Source organism: Streptopelia decaocto (genome assembly GCF_964273445.1).
Source record: "Streptopelia decaocto genome assembly, chromosome: 2".
Classification (NCBI taxonomy): domain Eukaryota; kingdom Metazoa; phylum Chordata; class Aves; order Columbiformes; family Columbidae; genus Streptopelia; species Streptopelia decaocto.
The window spans coordinates 19,923,281-19,942,646 of record NC_138655.1 but is presented as its reverse complement, the minus strand read 5'-3'; the positions used below and the strand labels follow the sequence as shown (position 1 = coordinate 19,942,646).

The following is a 19,366-nucleotide window of genomic DNA, read 5'->3' as shown; positions in this document are numbered from 1 at the left end:
TTCACACCAGGATTTTATAAACTTCGTTAAAGTGCTTGTTTGACATTCTTTCTTAATACAAATATGTAGAGGTGGTATAAAGCAACAGAGGCTTAAAAGAAAACAACACTGTGCAAGAAGGATAACAATATAGATTACTTATAAAGATAATACCAACAAGATGTGAGTAGTCATTTTACATTGGAGAATGAAAAAAAATAGCCATTATCTTATGAAAGCCTGTGCAGCTTTCTCCTAGATGCCCTGTCATGCTCTGTCTCACCCTGATAGTTGGGGAATAGCTGGTGAAATCTCCAACAGGTAAAAAGATCACTATTGAGTTTCCACGGATATTTTTTTCTGCCAATACTTGAATGCATTAAAGAGTTCTCTCAGATTTGTGTGTCTGTGCAGAAGCCCTCAGCAGGGATTTCACTATGCTGTTCTTGTTTTGCATGATTATATTCTCACACAAGTGGGTTTGTTTGTTTGTATGTTTGTTTGTTGGTTTGTATATTTGTTTCTTTTTCTGTAGAGATCCTCACCAGGTAATAAGTAGTTGAGCTATCACCAGTTGTAACTCCCCTCTTCTCATGTAACAACTTATCTGAGTGCTTCCTTTACACTTAGGAATTGTGGTTTCTATTCGCTCAGCAAGAGAAAGGTTTAAAACCACAAAGCTTCCCTCACAATGGTGCCATAACCAGCAATATGTGTCTCAGTACAAATACAAGTGTAAGTCTGAAGAAGAATTGTTTGGATAGTGTTCAGAGTTCAGGGATAGCCCTCACTGCTTCATAACGTATTTGTATAATTTAATCAAAACCTATTTAATTCAAAATGAGATGTAATCCATAGAGCAGGGAGCATAATCTTAGAATTCCCTCTCACACCACATTGAGAAATGAGCCAGTACCTACTCATTCACACAGCATTGGATTCTTCCCTGCACAGTATCAGAGCTTCATCGAGGAGCATGTTCCCCTGCAGCAGGGATTGCTGCTTTCTTTTGGGAAGCAATAACTGTGGTCTGGATTCCCCTCTGGCAAATGAATGCATTAACCCACCATCTTTTGTTTCTTTCCTAAGACAGGACATTGTCTTACTTCAGGCTGTGGACTGTGAACTGTCAGTGGATATAAATGGATGCCTTGCTATTTTCAGAATTTCCTAATGGTTAACTCCAGGCAGCTATCTGCTGCCTGATTTGGCTTCTGTCTAAGGAGCTTATCTCTCTCCAGGCATGCACAGAGAATCGAGTGTTTCAGCGAGGGTTCTGCAACTCTGTTCCTAGGGCCCAACAGCTTTAATGTTAGCACTGAAAATCTTTATCTCACCTACCTGTAGGAAACCATGTCTGATTTGTGAATAAGAACTTAAATTCATTAAATCCAGGATGATGTTTAAGTCTAGTAGATTGCTACAAACCATTTTTTTCTTGCCTCAAGTAATCAGTAGTTTGAAATGATGTGTTTATTCTATTGTAGATAAGCTTTATGGGAAAATAAGATACTTCTTTTCTTACTCATATATTTTCTTTCTCTTAAAAAAATGAATCTAGGAGTCTGGAGGAGAAGATAGTGACATGCCCACTATGTCCTGTGGTGATAAGTGACATGCCCACTACATCCCGTAGTGATAGCTTTGGTGGAACTTATTGGAAAACAAGCTTCTCTCCAGCTATGTGTTTGAAAAGCCCTTAAACACCAAAGGAAAGAAAAGTTTCTAGAAACATAAGAGCACAATCAAACTTAATTATTGAAAGCTTCTTGTCAATAGCCTATCAAAAGCTGCTGGAATGTGGGTTCTGCAGGTACATGAAAATGAATATATAGAGAAGAGTTATCCAATTTTGGTGAAGGAAACGTATCAATCTGGAGAAGGCAATGGAAAATTATCCCATTGGAAAAGGATAGAGAAAAGTAAGACTGAAGACAGCACCAATTTAGAGATGGCTTGAAAGATCTAACAATGAAAATAAATGAATAGATATCTACCTTTTATAGACGAATAAATGGATACACAAAAATGATCAGGTCATTCCTGTACCAGACATATTCTGAGTAACTCACATTGGAGGCTTTGCTTTCCTAATGGAAAGTGAGGCTGCTGTGCAACCAAGAGTGCTGTGCAACCTGCCTACCTTGTAAATCTTGTATGTCAGAAATTTTCTAAAATCTCAAGTAAAGAATTTCCTGGAATTTATGGAACACCTCTGTTAGTTTCCCTCCATATCCTAGATATTACTGCATTAAAGAACTCTAGTGTTATTTGTGATCAAAATAAAACACAAAAAGTAATGTTAGGGGCTTTTAATGGTGCATATTAATGGATACTGTTTGATGAATTGTATAATTTCTGCGCTGACTTTGCATATATGAATTGGCATTTGACTTTTCTGAAAAAGTAGCTTTTCATATGAATTGTGATTCATGCCTGTGATCAATTGATTTAGAAAGATGAGGAGGTTTGTGGTCCTCAAAGTATATTACTCTAACTGAGCATGTAGATACTCTTTATCAAAAGGGTCTGAAGACTAATAGCAGCACTCATTTCACATGAAACTGTTTAAGGCAGCTAATGATGAAAACAGCAAATACCTAACTCTTTTTGAGGAAATAATTCATCTTCTCTGTATGGAATCATTTGTGCCATGACACTTGTGATGAACCACATAATATAATTCCAAAAGAAATATCTCACTTTTAAAGATATTCAAGTTATAAGCTAAGAAAAGTAATCATCGATGCCTTTCTGTCATGTGAAAGAGACTGTTCAGTGAACTATGTTAGCACAAAATCTCATTGGTAGGTCTGTAACAGTTTGTAGCTCTTGGAAAGTCAATTATTATACTTCATCTGGACAGATACAATTTGGTATTGAATGTCTGTTATAGCTGAGCCTGGTAGAGCTCTAGTTTTGTGGCTGCAGCCTGTGCTCTTTTTCACACAAAAATGGCAGACAGTCACTAGATTTTGCAGAGCTGCCAGTCATGAACTTTCAGGGGGCAACAAAGAATTACACATCACTTCTCATAGGGCCTATTTTGCTAAATTGAACCTGTTGTCTTGCTTCTTGAAGGGAATACAACACAGAGCCCTCCCCTCCCCACCTCAGGAGCTGCAAATCATCGCACTTCTATCCGTTCCCATCATTCTCTCTCACTATTCACTTCCCATTCTCTACTCAGTGCTCCTTTACAGTATCCAGTATATATGCATTCTCATTATATTCCAAAACATAGATGAAGAAGCTCTCTGTTCCTGTTTCAGGACTGTCATGACTATTGGATAGTGAACTACAAATGAGCTTTATGTAATTAGAGGTGGGAAATTATCAGCTGTGGATGGATAGTATACACTGGGATTTATGTGGATTAAGTTAAATTTTATTATTTATAAACTCTATAAGTATTTTTGCATCAACCTTCAGTTAGTCAGAGAAAATATTATATTTCATTTCTGCTTACATTTGGAGATAGCACATGGACTGCCAGTGAGCTTTAGTCACTGATATAGTATAGCAGCACTGGCCTGGTTCCAGAAAGACTTCTGCTTAATGGGCATCAGATTGAATCCCTGCATTTCCAGTACTCAGACTTCATGGAATATTATTGGACTGACAGTGTTCTTAGAATAAAGTTATTTCAGCCAGATATTTATATATACATAGAGACATAAAATCTTTTTTCCATATTATCCATTTTATACCATTGTTTGGTGAAAAAAAAATTAAATATATTTTCAAATCATGGAAAGTATGCATACCACAGATATCATTCTGTCCATTAATAAGGTTTTGTATGGATATTTCCTCTGAAGTAGACTTGTAAATTAAATTTCAAGCTTCCAAAGAAAAGTGAATTACTATGTGTTAAAATTTTTGCATCATATCTATTTTTTGAGTTATTCTGTACTTTTCGTATTCGGCAAGAAAAGTGCAGGGGTGTGGGCACAGGACTGGGTGTTTATTTTGTTGGTTTGCTACAGATTTCCTGTGTGTTCTCCACTGCACTTTTCCGTCCCTGTTTGAGAATAGTCTCTTTGAGGGTTTACTGTGATACAAATAACGCAGTCAAGCTGATTGCCTGTTTTACCTAAGCTACTAAAGGGACACACAAAAAAATGCATCACTGAAAAGCCCGAGTAATAAAAAAGAACCACACCAAAAATAAAAATAAGGTTTTGTACTCTGAGGAATGGGACAACAGCCTGTTAATGTCCTGCCACTGAAACAGCAATAGTCTGTGGAGTATATTTTTAAATGATAGATACACAGAACCAGCTGTCCCCATGAAAGACACACTCACAAATAATACTTCCTTTTACCTATTACATAATTTTCATTAGTACAATTTAAAATACTGTAGAAAAATTATTGTTTCTCTACAGAAAGAAATATTATGTGTGGAAATTTGTAATGAATTCCAGCATTAGTTCAACAATGGTGATTAAATAAATCAATAGACTCCACCTTAAAAAAAAATCAAATATTAACATTACATCAAGGCCTTTGGCTCCAGGCTACCTACCATGTTTGCCTAAGAAAACAGAGAGAAATAATACTATTCTTGAAACTAAATATACAGACTTTTATACATACAAGAGCTAAAAAATCCAGTGCTCTGGGGAGAACTTGCTGTGATCTTTCAGTACTTAAAAGAGGCTTATAAGAAAAGTAGTACAAAATTTTAGCAGCATCTGTTGCACTAGTACGAGGGGTAATGGTTATGAACCAAAAGAGTGTAAATTTAGACTAGATTTAAGGAAGACATTTTTTACAATGAGAGTGGTGGAACACTGGAGCAGGTTGCCCAGAGTGGTGATAGATGCCCCATCCCTGGAGACATTCAAGGCCAGGCTGGACAGGGCTCTGAGCAACCTGATCTAGCTGAAGATGTCCCAGCTCATTGCAGGGGGCTTGGAATAGATGACCTTTGAATGTCCCTTCCAATCCAAACCATTATATGATTGTACATTCAACAACTGATACAATTTTCCAAAGTAAAGCCTGGAGCGAAATGCATTTTACAGAGCTTGGAAACTGTTCTACCTAGATTTGTATGACTCACAGAACAATGCCAGTAGTTTGAAGTCATTTTAAAAAATTTAGTGACTCTCCTTCTTGTTTGCAATGAATTCCATCAACTTCTGCCCTCTGAGGTCCCATAAATTTGATTCTTCTCTTCTTAACTGATATTCTCCTGTCAAACTTTTTCTTGCTTTTCCCACTAATAATGTATCATAGAATCATTTTGGTTGGAAGAGACCCTCAAGATCATAGAGTCCAACCATAGCCTAACTCAGGCACTAAACCATGTCCCTAAGTGCCTCATCTATATGTCTTCTAAATACCTCCTGGGATAGTGACTCCACCACTTCCGTGGACAGCCTGTTCCAGTGATTCACAACGCTTTCTGTGAAGAAATTTTTCTTGATATCCCCTCTGAAACCTTCCCTGGTGCAACTTGAGGCCATTTCTTCTCATCCTGTCACTTGCTGCCTGGGAGAACAGACCAACGCCCTCCATGCTATAATCTCCTTTCAGATAGTTATAGACAGCAATAAGGTCTCCCCTCAGCCTTCTCTTCTCCAAGCTAAATGTCCCAAGTTCCCTCAGGTGGTCCTCATACAACTGGTTCTGCAGACTCCTCACCAGCTTCGTTGCCCTCCTCTCTGCTATCTTTCATTTTCTTATAGGATTTCCAAATCTGTTTATCATGGTGATTCCAATATAAAGACTGTCCTCCTTAATTTTTACTATCAAAGGTCAAACATCAGCTTAAGTACATAACACATTCACAGAAAGTTAGGATGCTTTCTGTCTGTCATCAGTTTTCACCTATACTTACAACAATCCCAAAGTCTTGATCACATCAGCAGCACTACCTAATCATTTAATAGTATTCTGCCATGGATAGGACCAAAGGTAGAGAGTCATTGCAGCAATGGAAAGCTTTTCTCAATAAAAGAATGACTAAATACTGGAGTTTATTGTCATAGGGAGGTGAGGGTATATCCAATCTTTCTAAGGGTTCTGAGGTACAAACAGCTCAGCCAATTAAAGTGTATTTTCCCCATTGTCTATTCCATGTCTTGCTTGGAAATGCTGCTCCTGTATCATGAGTCACAAAACCAGATGTGTGTACAGGCTTATATGGCTGCTGCTGAAAATCCAGCATCAATATATCTGCTTTCATTAACTCATATGTGGGATTATGAAATATGGTGCCTGAAATTCCAACATGTGGTTAACTTTCCTGGCTAGTTCTGGAAGGCCTGAGGACACAGGTCAGAGTAGCAGTATGTCATATCTGTACAGCTCCTAAGAACATCAAATAATGTCAACAGACTACCAAGAGTGCACTAGGTAGAGTCTGCATAGGAAATGACAAGAGGCCATGTGTCTTTTGGTAGTCTCTTTCAACTTATATTTTTGGAGTTCTATAAATAATTAATTTGACTTAAATTAAGAAACACTGCACTAAATGGGGTTTGCAAGATCTGACTCTTCTTACTCTGGAGATTTTACTTGCCACAGTATAAGACTTGCAAAGAGACTGGCAGAGATAGTTTTAATCTTATTTAGAGGCAGCCCTCTGTGTTGTAATTTAGTGTAGATAAGAAGCCTAAGGATGTTAGATACTTCCATGCTATTGAAGGTTTTACATGTGGTGCAACACTGATTTTCCTCTTTCAATTATCATTTATCATTTTACATTTACTGCATCAGTATCCACCTTCTCATCTCAGCTTTCTTCTATGCAGTCATCATCTGGGATAAATAGGTTTTATTCTGCATTCCCAGAAAGCCTTTTGGAGCTGTCTCATTTTGAAAGAGAAACAAGCATATTTTTAACATACATGTGTTCAGCATTACTCTTTTTAACCATAGATTCTTTAGGCTAATAAAAAGTAGTAAAGACAACACAAACAGCCCAGAGGAAAAACAGAACCCTTCTGAAATCACCAGTTGGGAGTTATCCAGACTGAATTGTACTTTGCATAATGTTGGAGCTGGATTTTGGAAAAACAGGATAAAAATTATTTTCCATATTTTCTCAGACACATTTTGTCACTTCATGGTGTTTGATTTTTTCTCTTTTTTAAATTTACTGTATTCAAAGGTGAAACCTGGAACCTTATTTTTTTTTGTGTCTTCCTAATGTACAAGATATTGTCATAGCATAAATGGAAGTTATTCCACTTCTTGAGCTTTACCTTTTATTTCTATACCCTTTCTCTATTTTGGATATATCAGATATCTGAAGCTTAGGCCAGCTTGAAAACTTGTCTTTTTACCGGTTATTATTTCTTAGTGAAATTGTATTATTTGAAACTAATGCAGGGTGTGATCAACCTGCAATTACTTATTTTTGCGAACTGTTGAAGAAACAACATTTAATGTGGGTCACTCGCATAAAATCCTAACAACTTCCAAAACAAGCTGTTAGTTTGTTTGGCAAAACTATTTCAAATGAATGGCAACTGAAGCTTTGAAAAGGTATGGTGTTGTATGTTTGAGGTACTGAATGCAAACATGGCAAATGCCTGACAGTGGTGAAGGAAAGGCCCTGCAAGCAGGAGGTTGGGAACTGTGGTTTTCAACTTCAGAGGAATCATTTAAATTCTTAATGGCAGCTCCTCAGATAAAGAGAAAACAGCATTCTCTGAAGGGGGGCCAGCTGTTTAGAACTCAATAATCAGGCTTTTACTTGGCCTGCCTTCTGGAGTCGCTTCTATCACAGATAGTGATGCTGGCAAGCAAAATAAAGAGTTTTTATGTCATAAGATGCATTCTTGTAATAATTCCTAAGAGAACATAACATTTTTTTTTCCAAAATGTCTGTTGAACATACATCTTTCTGAACTAGGCACTAGTGTGTTTGTGAAGCATGAAAAAGACTTTAGATTTGCATGTGGTTTACACTTCATTATTTCCAGAACTGTCACTGTACTACTCAGTTATTTTCTTTAAATATTCAGTTATGTTTGAGTAAAAAATAATCAAGAAATTAATCTGAAACGCACAGGGCCAACAAAGACAGAACCTTTTTACCTCTTCATGTTTCCCTCTCTGTTCACTTCAGTATAATGTGAATGGAACCAATTCTCTGTCCTCTGGACAGAGGAACTTCAGTTTTACTGTAAGGAGACCACACAGACAGCATGAGTGTAGCTCATTCTGGCCTTTAATTGGACTATGAAGTACAGCAGGAATCAAAATTGCATTCATTAGTCTCAAGTCAAATTCCTTCTAATTTTTGTGGAAAGTGACTTGAACATGGATAATATAATTTATCCCTGTTACTCAATATTGTACTTTTTAAGGCCGGTACACCCTTTCTGATTTAATACACACACTTTTGAAACATATCTTTTTTGTTTTTCTTTTTCAGCAAGAAGAATTTTAATGGATCAGTTTTCACAATATTTCCATGTTCATAAAATATGGTTTATATTGCCAAAAGATTTCCCTTTCTTCTAATGAAAGTAGGTTTACTTTACTTTCCTATATATTTCTCTTTTCATATAGACATCCTGGAGACTTAGGCTGATTCAGGATGATTTTCCAGGGCTACTCTGCTGTCCATCAACATATTAAACCTAATCTACTTAAGAAATCTCCAAGTGCCTCTGTTATCAGCCAAGGCAGAGAAGCAAATTCTGTGACCAAGTCCTTTAAAGACTCTTTCTTTGAGGCAAAATTTATTACAGATGACAAAGAATATATTAAAATTTGGATAAAGTTTAAATCTTGTGCTAGGGCTTGCTCTTTGGTCTTCAAAGTTAGTTGTATACCACTATTCATGTCTGTACAGCTAGACTTTTTCCCCCAAAAAATTAACATTTACTTGCCCACAGTGTGTATTGGTAAAAGTCCCTGTTCCATGGGATCCCACAGTTGTGTTCAGGAATTGCCTGGGAAAGCACTACTTGGATCAGGCTTGAACCGTGCCAGGAGAAGGGCAATCACTTCGATGTACATAGGCAACGGTACACAATTTTTTAGGCTCGTGCCCTTGTCCTGGTTGGTATTTAGCACCTGAAGTAGTCTGAGATCACAGTGTCCATCAGAGCTGGAGGGACAACAGGGGACATGGGCACTACTTTGTGTCCCACCTGGGCAGAATCCTATCAGCAAAAAGAGCAAATTTCTCTCACTTAAATGTGACTTAAATGTTTGGTTTTACAATACATTGGTTTCTCTCCTAAGTCTTATGCTAACTAGATGTGTGGTAACAAATATTTTAGGACATTTCTGCCTGCCAGAATAATTAATAGATCATCCCTTATCTCAGATATATTATTTTTACTCTAACCTTCCAACAATGAGAAATCAGTTTTTTATTTTTACCCTCTTTATTCACTTTCAATGAAAATAAATATCACATTTATCTCATATTTAACATCCAAACAATGAAAAATACTTACCACTGAGCAGAGTCAAAAGAATTTCAATAGAGTCTTACCTGTAATTCTGCTTTTCATTTCCTATGTGAAATCTGTCATACTGTGAATATGCTCGGTTTCCTTCCCAGTCCATTAATTCAATTCTTAGAGAATATTGCCTCTGACTTGTTATTGCAAAGATAAATTCATTTCCCAGCCAATGTTCACCTGATGGACTACCAAAACCCTAGAAAAAAGTTGGCAAAATAACTAGATGTAATTATTGTAATTGGTAGAATCACGATATATTAATAAAACCATCACTATATTTTACCTATACATTCTAATTACTGGTCATAGCTTTCTGTGATCTGGTTTGACTATCACTAAAATGAATCTATTAAAACATACCACATAGGAGTGTCATGCGGTTCAACTGATATTTGACAGGACAGTTGAGGTTGTCAGTTGAAAACCACTTTCCAATTGCACAATATGAATGGTATGGTGCTGTATTTGCATATCCATCCATAAGAATACTGGACATAGTCATAATGTATAATACATTTCATATGGTGTTGATCACAGTGATCATTAAGACAATTAAGTCAAAGCAGAATTCTGCTACACACTAGGAAGGGTTAAAAAGAGTTTACATTAGCCTAGATTATACATTGAATTCATGTTAGCTGTGGATGATAGCTCATGTTATAATGTCTAAAAAATGTCACAACTGAAGGAGGGAGGCTTTTAGTTTAAAATCCTCTTCTGTATATAATACCTACTGGACAGGACAGTGTCTGTGAGTGATCATTAGTTATAACATTGGTTTACTTCATTCTTGGTCCACTAAAGTTCAAATTGGCTAACATTTTTGCTGCTACAAAGTTATTTTTTCTTACCCTGCTGGGGTGAAATAAGATATCTATAGATGCTTTGATGCTTTGAAATCTTTAACTTAAGGAGTTAAGAATATTCCTATAGACTATCCAAAGCACAGCAGAGGGCATTGTAATTTTATTTTCTAAGAATGAAAAATAAACAGCAGTAGAGTATTTAAGGTACCTAACTCTCCTCACATTTCATATATTCAAATGATCTTATTTCCAGTTAAGTAAACAAAACAGTTTTCAGACATGGAAAAATAATAATAAAAGTATAACCAGTTTTCAAACTGTATTCCTAGATCTGTATTTGGGTGGTTCTTCCAGATTTTAAAATTATTTAAATGTTAGTGAATATTTTATTGCATTAAAGGTTTTATTTAATGTAATTAATTTAATTTACTATATATTAAAATGATTTTTCTTTATAAAGTATTAGTTCATACCTGAGAACTCTTAGCTCCAATTTTGTTCTTTTTAAACAATAAAAATTATTTTAAACTGTAATCTTTACTTGTGAAGAACTATTTCAACGTGACTATGCTTACACATATTTCTTAAGCTAGGAAATATGGGAACTGGAAATCTCCTTATTTGCTTGCAGTGCTGGGAGTGTTTTAGAAGACCCTTGTGAAAATTTCCTGATCAAATTAAATAAAAGATTGGATGATTTTCTTGCCTATGATCAAAAAATCACCCTCTGTTACTAAGGTTCACCTGCCGCATGGAGGAAAGAAATAAACAATGAAACAATTCTGGTTTTGGAATAGATTAGTGTGCATCCAATCTCAAGTATTTTCTTTTGTCATTCATTACAAGAAGCTACTTTCCCTTTGCACTCTCCATCATGGTATTTAACAGACAACATTTGCTCTCAGTCTCTGATCATGAACTAAACTCTGTGATCTGCCATTGATTGAGCCAGTGTAAGTTTCAAGAATAAGTTTGAACATTTCCAGAAAGCACATATTTTTCAAAGAGGGCTAAAATTAAGACACTTCCTTGGGACTAGAATTCAAGTAATGGGAGATGCATCTGTGAGACACATTGGCAAGAAATCAGTCTTCTCTTTATGACATTTCAGTCACTCTTAATGTGAGATGGAAAGAGTGAAATTAAAACCCTTTCTCTTTTGTTTTTTATTGCATTGCTGCTCCAGCCCTGACTAGTTGCGTCTATTGAGGATGGAATCCTGTCTCCCCAGAGGCTGTGCAGCAGCTGAGTGAAGCTGCACCGCAGCCAACACTTCACTCGCAATGCAGAGGTATACCACCTGCAAACTTTTAAAGAAACTTCATTTAAAAAATGTAGAACCTTAAAAGTTTATGATAGGATCAAAAAAAGGAAAACGGGGATTTTGTTGTTGCTGTTCTTACACTCTACTCAGGAGTTGTTTTAACTAGCCTGCCTGAGCAGATATTTGGTGGTCACTGATACTAGAGGCTAAGAAGATATGCCATGTTTGGCTACACTGTGCTGAGTACACTACTTTCTGTTTTGAATAAGCATGTCTGCCTTTTGGCTTCAAGATCATCAAGTGATACCCAGGGACAAAGCGTTTAGTCTGCAAGAACTGAAATTTGGTGGTCCGTGGTGAGTTCTGGAGAAGACTCAGACTGAAATATGGGAGGATGCTATTAGCTGGCTTCTCCTTTCCTGCATATAATTTCATTATACCCTTTATCTCAAGTAGATGTTTAGCTACATAAGTTTCTGTAAGTACTAGTTGTAGCTAATGCTGGTGATTTCTTGCTTTGACCACAGCAGTCTTACTGCTGCTCAAGGTTTCCCATGGTGTATCTCTGTATCTCTCACGTGCTGCTTTGATTGCATTCACATGCATATTCGACTTCATACACACTTCCTAAAATACAAAAGCTTGTTCCTCCCCTGCATAAACCCTGTCTACAGCTTTCACTGTTTTCAACCTGTTCCCTTTATCCTTTCTATCTCCTTGCCTTTACTCTCTGCCCTGTGACTGTCACACACAGTTTCTCCTGTTCTGGCAGCTTTGGCAGTGTCACACCAGAACAGTCAGTGGTTTGTCTCTGACGTCCTCTCTCGCCAGTGGTCATTGCCACTTGCCTTAGAGGACGGGACAGTATGCTTTGTGGTAACTACCTAACAAGCAGTTGGTCTCCTTAAAATCCAGAAGGCAGAACTGTAGCATAGGTGTTTACATATCATCGAAAGTAAGTTCCTTTGCAGAGTATATGATTTCTAATTCACAGAAGATATATTATTATTATCTTATCTCTCTCTCCCTTTAAAATAAGATTTTCAGGAAATCCTTTCTCCCTTTTTCCCAGTGCTGGCAAGCTGAGGGGACTCCCCTTTGAACTGTGGCACTATTGAATTATATTTGTCTTATCTTACTTAGATTACAGCCTATTCAGGATGTAATACATGTGGCTTTTTAAACATTATATGTTCCCATATGTGTTCTATATAAACTCCAGACACTATATATAGTTATTCTGAAATAATAATAATTTTTCTTATTCGCATTTACACTTCCTTCTCCCTTTTCACGTGTTATTACACTAAGGTGAAAATCTATCACTAAGTGGTTTGCTCTCCTGACCAGAGGAAATGAAGCTGCAGCAAAAGGGAACAGAAGGAATATAAAAATGAATATGAAAAAATATGAGGAAAGCCACCACATTAGGTACGAAAAACTGAATCCTATTATAAGGAGGTACAATACTGAAACTCAGATTAGAAATGCATAGACTAAGAAAGATTTTTCTTTTTTTCTTGTCAGGAGCAACTTCTTGTTAAACAAACTCTTTGCCCTTATGAAAAGAAAACCAAGGAAGTAAGTGGAATATAAAACATATCTCTGAAGCAAGGAATGTTCCTAAGGAGAAGTGTATTGTATTGAACACATAATATGGTTGGAAGAAAGAAACAAACGAACAAACAGGCACTCAAAGCTTTCATAGATCTAAACCAGAGAGGAGCAGTACATTTCTGTTAAGTACAGAGTTGGGAACTGTTTCTTCAAGGATAATTTTATTATGCCAAACTCAACTGTTTCCAACCTGTATTTAGTCTGCAGTTTACTGCCTCTGTTTCAGACCTAAAGAAAGACTTACATGCTTGCTGTTTTTTTCCAGATACTTTGGCTAACTTAATTCCTACACAGCTTTCCTTGTTTACATCTTATTTAGACTGTCACTGCTACTAGAGCACTACTACTTTGGCAAGATATGTAAGAAGAGAATGACACATTATTAGCCAAATAAACCCTGAAAAATGTGATTTAACTTTTTGTTTCCACTCCCAACACTGGGGCTGGCAAAAGAAATGATTGAGCCACATTCTTTTGGTTTTCCTTCAAGATCTTTAGACTTCAAAGTACATTTCAGAGTTTTATCTTTGAATACAAAATCTATTTTTTGTTTCCTTCAGCCAGAAAACTTCAGGAATCAGGCTCGTGTAATGGTTATTCCACCTGTCCTCTATTTCTGTGCAATACTTTTGAAAACTTTCGAGGTTGGGATAGAAAACACACAAACTTGAAGTTCAACAAGGTTTCAGGAGAAGAGTTGCTTGGGATGAGTTGCCACTGGGAGGAATGCTGAAGTGGGCACAGACCAGTCAGCCAAGCTCAGTTGCTGAGCATGCATTGCCCCGGAGGACCCTTAGACACCTGGGAGAGATTTGAGGGACATAAAAGAGGAACTCAAGCTAATGCCACAGAGAATCTTTGAAAATAATTGGGATTCAGGACATTATTTATCATAAGAACGGGACTTCTGTGTAGGACACAGACAAAAATCCCCAGAAAAGCAGACCTCATTAATTTTGCTGTTCATGAGATAATGCAGTAATTGTTCAGTAATGAAAATTCAGTAATGAAATTCTAGCATTTTAGTTAACAGCAGTGATAAGATGCTTTTGACCTTACTTTAGATCCTGCTTATCATTTTGAATGGACAAGGAGTTTGATTTTGAGAATGCCTTAGATTATAGCTTTAAATTTTAAAAATTAACATTAGGAGTCATCTGTTCCAGATGCATAGCTGTTGTTAAATGTATTTGTTTCCCAGTACATATATACTCTGTCAACATACTCATTGTTTTTCATGTTCATATTGCTATAGCAAATGCTTCCAGAATTATTTGTGTTAAAATTTTGTACTTAAACTCAAGGAAGTACATGAGGTGATCCAAGTCATCCTCAGCTATCAGCCTACTAGGAAAAGGAACACCTGTCTTTCATGAATGTGTTTGTAGTTAACTAGATTTTAAATCCCTCTGAAACCCAGTGGGTCATAAGCACTGTTCCAAAATTGCATTTTAAATGACTAAGAGAAACAATGTTTTTATTAGCTTTCTGTATTTTGTTAATTATATGTTTTCAAGTAAAGGGATTAATTCTTTAAACTTTATATTTTATTTCAAAATTATTCATTTGGATTTGCTTAAAAATTGCATAACATTTTGAGATGACTGGCAAATAAGAAGGTTCCCAAAAGAGTGCTTAATGTAATAGGGAAAAGTGAGAAGTTTCCAAAAGTTTTCAGAAGTCTTCTACATTTTCCCTATTAGCACTCTATGGAAATTAGGATAATATAGCATGGAAATATGCTTGCATCATCATAATATGTTTTCTTAACTGTTCACTACTAGCCATAGACAGGATATACAAATCTTTGCACTCACCTAGCACAGATTATTTTAATGTTTCATTATATTGTTCACAAACAGAAAACATTTATATTTTTACTGCTGAAAATTGCATTAAGGTAATATTTTGACAAAGTTTGATCTGAAATAAGTCTGTTAAAAAGACAATTAGTAACATAAGTTTTTTATCAAGGAATAAGCAGATGACATTTTGTACTGCATTTAGAATAGATTATTCTTGTAGACACAGTAACACTTGTTTTCAGAGCAAAGAAATGATACAGTGTAGAACCTTATGGACAGTTTTAATCCTATTTATATAGTAGGATGAAGCAAAGGAGTTTTCTGATTCTCTGTGCCTATAACTACACAATAAATTGTGTAAATTCTGACATAGTGCCTAACTGTTATGCAAAAAAAATAGTAATTTGTTGTTCTTTTGTATGCATTAAAGTACTTAGAACCAGGAATCACAAACAAAAGTACATGATTTTATAATATTTACTCTAAATGACATCCAGGTTCTACATCACCTCATTTCCAATTGCAGGTTGATTCACAGAGTCAAAACCTAACACAGTCATGAGTACAAAGAAACAGAATTCAATATTGGTTTTAAAAATGACCTTAAGAATTTACAAAGTTGATACTTATTCAAAAATAATAAGTACGGTGCAAAAGAGTTTTATTAGCCTTGGCAAAATCTGTGGGGGTATTCTGTTTGAATCATGTTACTTCAAGTTCATTAAACAATTATCTCTCTTACTTTATTTATTTTGTCTGATAATGCTCATAGGAAGCTTTGACTTTTTATAGACAAAACAAAATTGAAACCAGACACAGTCAATATATCCTATGGGTTCATCTCCTGTTAGACAGTTCACTGAATAAAGCAGATAATAATTCAGTGTTTTACAGCAGCATTTTCTTCCCAGAAGCCATAAAGAATACTCAGCTCCATTTGCCTTAGCTGAGAATGTGGAATAGATTTTGTTTAAGACTATCATTTCTATAAAGGTCAGTATACTTCTGTATTTCCATCACATTGAAGTATTCATTGCATTATTTGAAATAAAGATGTGGTCTATAGAAATGACTTCAATTTCATCAGAGAAAAAAAAATGTGTTAAACAATGTTAACTTAAAAGAATATGGGAAAAGAACACCAAATATTCAAAATAATTTCTATGAAAAGCTAACAAATATTTGGTGTCAAGATTAAAAAATATGTTTCAATTGAAGCCAGAGGTACCTTCTGCAAAGAGTAAAACAAAAACTAAGTTATTGTCAGTTTAAACAAAGAACTAAATTTCCATATAATCATTCCAAATTTGAAAAATGTGTCTCAAAACCTTGGCCATACCCTGCAGCAATTCAGGCTGTTGCACTTCATTCTAGACCAAATATATTAGTAGACATACACAAGTTAGGTTCATTTTTTCCTTTTTCTTTCTCAAACACACACAGCATCAGTAGTAGCAGAGTTGCTGATGAGGAAGAATCACAGTGACAGAATCCAGGATTGAGGTGCACACCTTACAGAAATGTTACCTCTGATTATGCAGGGGCCCCCAGGCAGGTCACTTTCCTACAGTGGCCCATATACAGGCCTGGATTTCAATCTCACTTCCTTACTATTTAACTAAAAATTACATTGAGACCCTCTCTTCCAAACCATCTTCTTCACAAGTGAATCCTGGGAATATACAGACACTCAGTGTAGTTCCTATTAAGTGCATACCAGGGAGGTGGGTGTGTTTTAAAGAAAAGAAAACTCAATTTTTATATTCTAAGAAACATGAATTGCAAGCGTAAGGGACTTTCTGTTTTGTTTACTTTTGTTCACTTCAGGCAAAATGAAAGAATTTTTGGAGGTAGGATTTAATTCTTTTTTTCAGAAGACAGAGATTCATGCTAAATAACACAGATGCACATAACTAGGAACACATATGTGACAGGAAAGACCAACAGTCTGTTTATGAGTTTGAGCAGGAACTTGAATCTCAGCCCCGTAATCCATCTAAATATCTCAAGCATCAGACTTATGAGTTACTCTTTCTTGCTTGGGCTCAGTCACTACACTAAGTAGCTGAAAAAGAATAAAAGATGACTGACAACAGAATTAAAAACCTAGAGTAGGAATTTGACATAAGCCCCAAAGTGAAAGGATGCTGCAGTGAGTCTCAAATGGAACAGATCAGGCAGCAGATGCTCCTCCCTGAAGGGAAAGCTATTCCATGATAAGAGCACACAATTCTTATTTGGGAGGATCACTACTACAACTCTACTGAACATTCACATCACTAATTTAAAAAAGCAACCTCTCAAAATCTCAGCAGACTTTTATAAAATAGCATCTCCACCTTTTGGTTAGAAAGTTCCTTTAATAACACTAATATTTTTCATGATATTCTAATACAGGCTGCTAGCATAATTAAGCTGAATCGTGATATCATTACATAAAATTTATTAAGTTTAACATGTAAATAATATATTACATGCTTATATTAGTAACCTTTGAAATACCACAAGTCTTATCAGTATCTATTAATGGTGTTAAATTGAAGCACGGGTGGCAAAGTAGGCACAAACACATAGCCATGTGTCAACACAACACTTGAAACTGATGTTATACAGTAACTTTTGCATAGAAAAGACTGTGCTGAGTATAACACAGTTTAAACACAACTGTACTCCAACACAAAACTGTGTTTAACTTTACATCTAAAAGTATTCCTCAAAATGAAGATGCTTCCTTGTGTGGTAATATCTTCTCTGGTGCCCAAACCAGTGATACAAAGCCCCCTCAAAAAAATATTGTTTCATTCTTGCTCCCTTAGATCATACTGTTGAAATGCAACTGTAGATTAAACCTTGGTCTGAACCAGAATAGTTTCATGAGCATGTTTTCATAAAACTGAATATGGTCTCTCACCACTTTGATATCATGTCTATCTCCACTACTGGATTTAGACCTCAGGAGAAGCTGAGAACATGCTGGCTCTTTTTATAACAGCGATGAAAGTGAGAATTATCTGAGTAATAGTTGCATTCAGATGTGACTTTTATTAAACTAGTGTGACATGTCACTCTTTATCACAGAAGAGTGGGTCTGCATGAAAGGCGGTACTCACATAATATCTTGATACACATTCCAGTTACCGAATATCATTTCCTTATATCCAAATTACTTGGTAAATGTTTGAAAGAAACAAATGGCTTCCATGTCATCTATCTCAGTCACTTGAAGTAAATGATTTTTTTCAGACGTAACTAACTTAAAACTCATGACTTTGAAGTGTTCTATCATAAGAAATGCATTTGTGACTACAGGTTACAAAATTATTCATGTCTGAAGTGTACCTTTTTACCCTCTTGTACCCATAATTCATTTTCATGAGCTTATTCATGCAACCTAATAATTCAACACCACCACTCCTCCCAACCCGTCTTGTTTGTCCATGGTACAAAAGCAACTTGCCTTCAGTTTTTTCCAAGGACACGCATTTCCTAGTTCTTGCCTTTCTCACAGGTCCATTCTATCCTCTAATCCTTCATTTTTGCTGGAAGGACCATGCTGATATTGCAGGGCACTTTATGAAATTCTTAACACTATAATCAGGGAAAGAACATGAAGCTGTTTCTGCAGAAGGAATTATGGGATATACCTCCAGCTAGCTAGCTAGATGGGTGACTATAAAACAGATAGTGTTATGAAAACTCTTCTCCTTCCACAAAACTTTCTGTATTCTTTTATTCCCAGGCAAACTTCAAAATGGTCCCCCATGTTCTTTGAAGCAACAATTCTTCCCCTCAAAACTGTATCACTAAGCCACAGGGGGAAGGAGCAGCTGGGAAGAGTGCTCTGAATATCCCTTAGCTCTCTGCTAAGCAGAGGAAAGCGAACCAGAATAACTCATGTGCTAACAGTAAAAGATGCTCAGCTCCGAAAACAAGGCAGCCCTGTGCAAACTGCCATTTGGGAATGGCCTGTTACCCCTAACTGTTTGCACATTATTTGTGAAATGTTATTTGAGTCAGACCAGAACTCCAATAAAATTTAGTGACGAGGATCCTGTGTCACAAGACTGTGTTTACACACGGGCCGTGGCCCTGTTCAGTGTGCTGGTACAGGTGTGGCCTAGGAATTAAGAAAGAAGGAACTGAGTCAAGTAGGAGTAGGATCTCCATCCACTGGATCCCTCCTGTCCAAAACAGGAAAACACAAAAACTCCTGTTGGAAGGAAGATCTGGATTCTTATTATAAAATCCAATTATCAGGAGCAGCTGTAATCTTTGGGGTGATCCCTAATAGCCAAACAATTTGGGAGTAATAACAGTGAAAATGAAAATCTATGTCTGTGTGAGATCAATCAACAATCAGATTTCCAAGGTTTATGTATCTGACCATATGTACATTAAGTGTAATATTTTTTCCTTTGTTTATACTTCTTTGAATTACTGTTCATGATCAAA

The 19,366-nt window shown here is 36.2% G+C and overlaps 1 protein-coding gene across 2 annotated transcripts in view; it reads right to left on the bottom strand.

Annotated features, from left to right (window-relative positions):
* ANGPT1 (angiopoietin 1) overlaps positions 1 to 19,366 on the bottom strand; it is a 157,321-nt gene that overhangs the window by 26,294 nt on the left and 111,661 nt on the right. For both annotated transcript variants that reach the window (XM_082045109.1, XM_082045108.1), the window contains exon 7: positions 9,452 to 9,618. In XM_082045109.1, the coding sequence (XP_081901235.1) occupies positions 9,452 to 9,618 (167 nt within the window). The remainder of the gene's footprint in view (positions 1 to 9,451; positions 9,619 to 19,366) is intronic.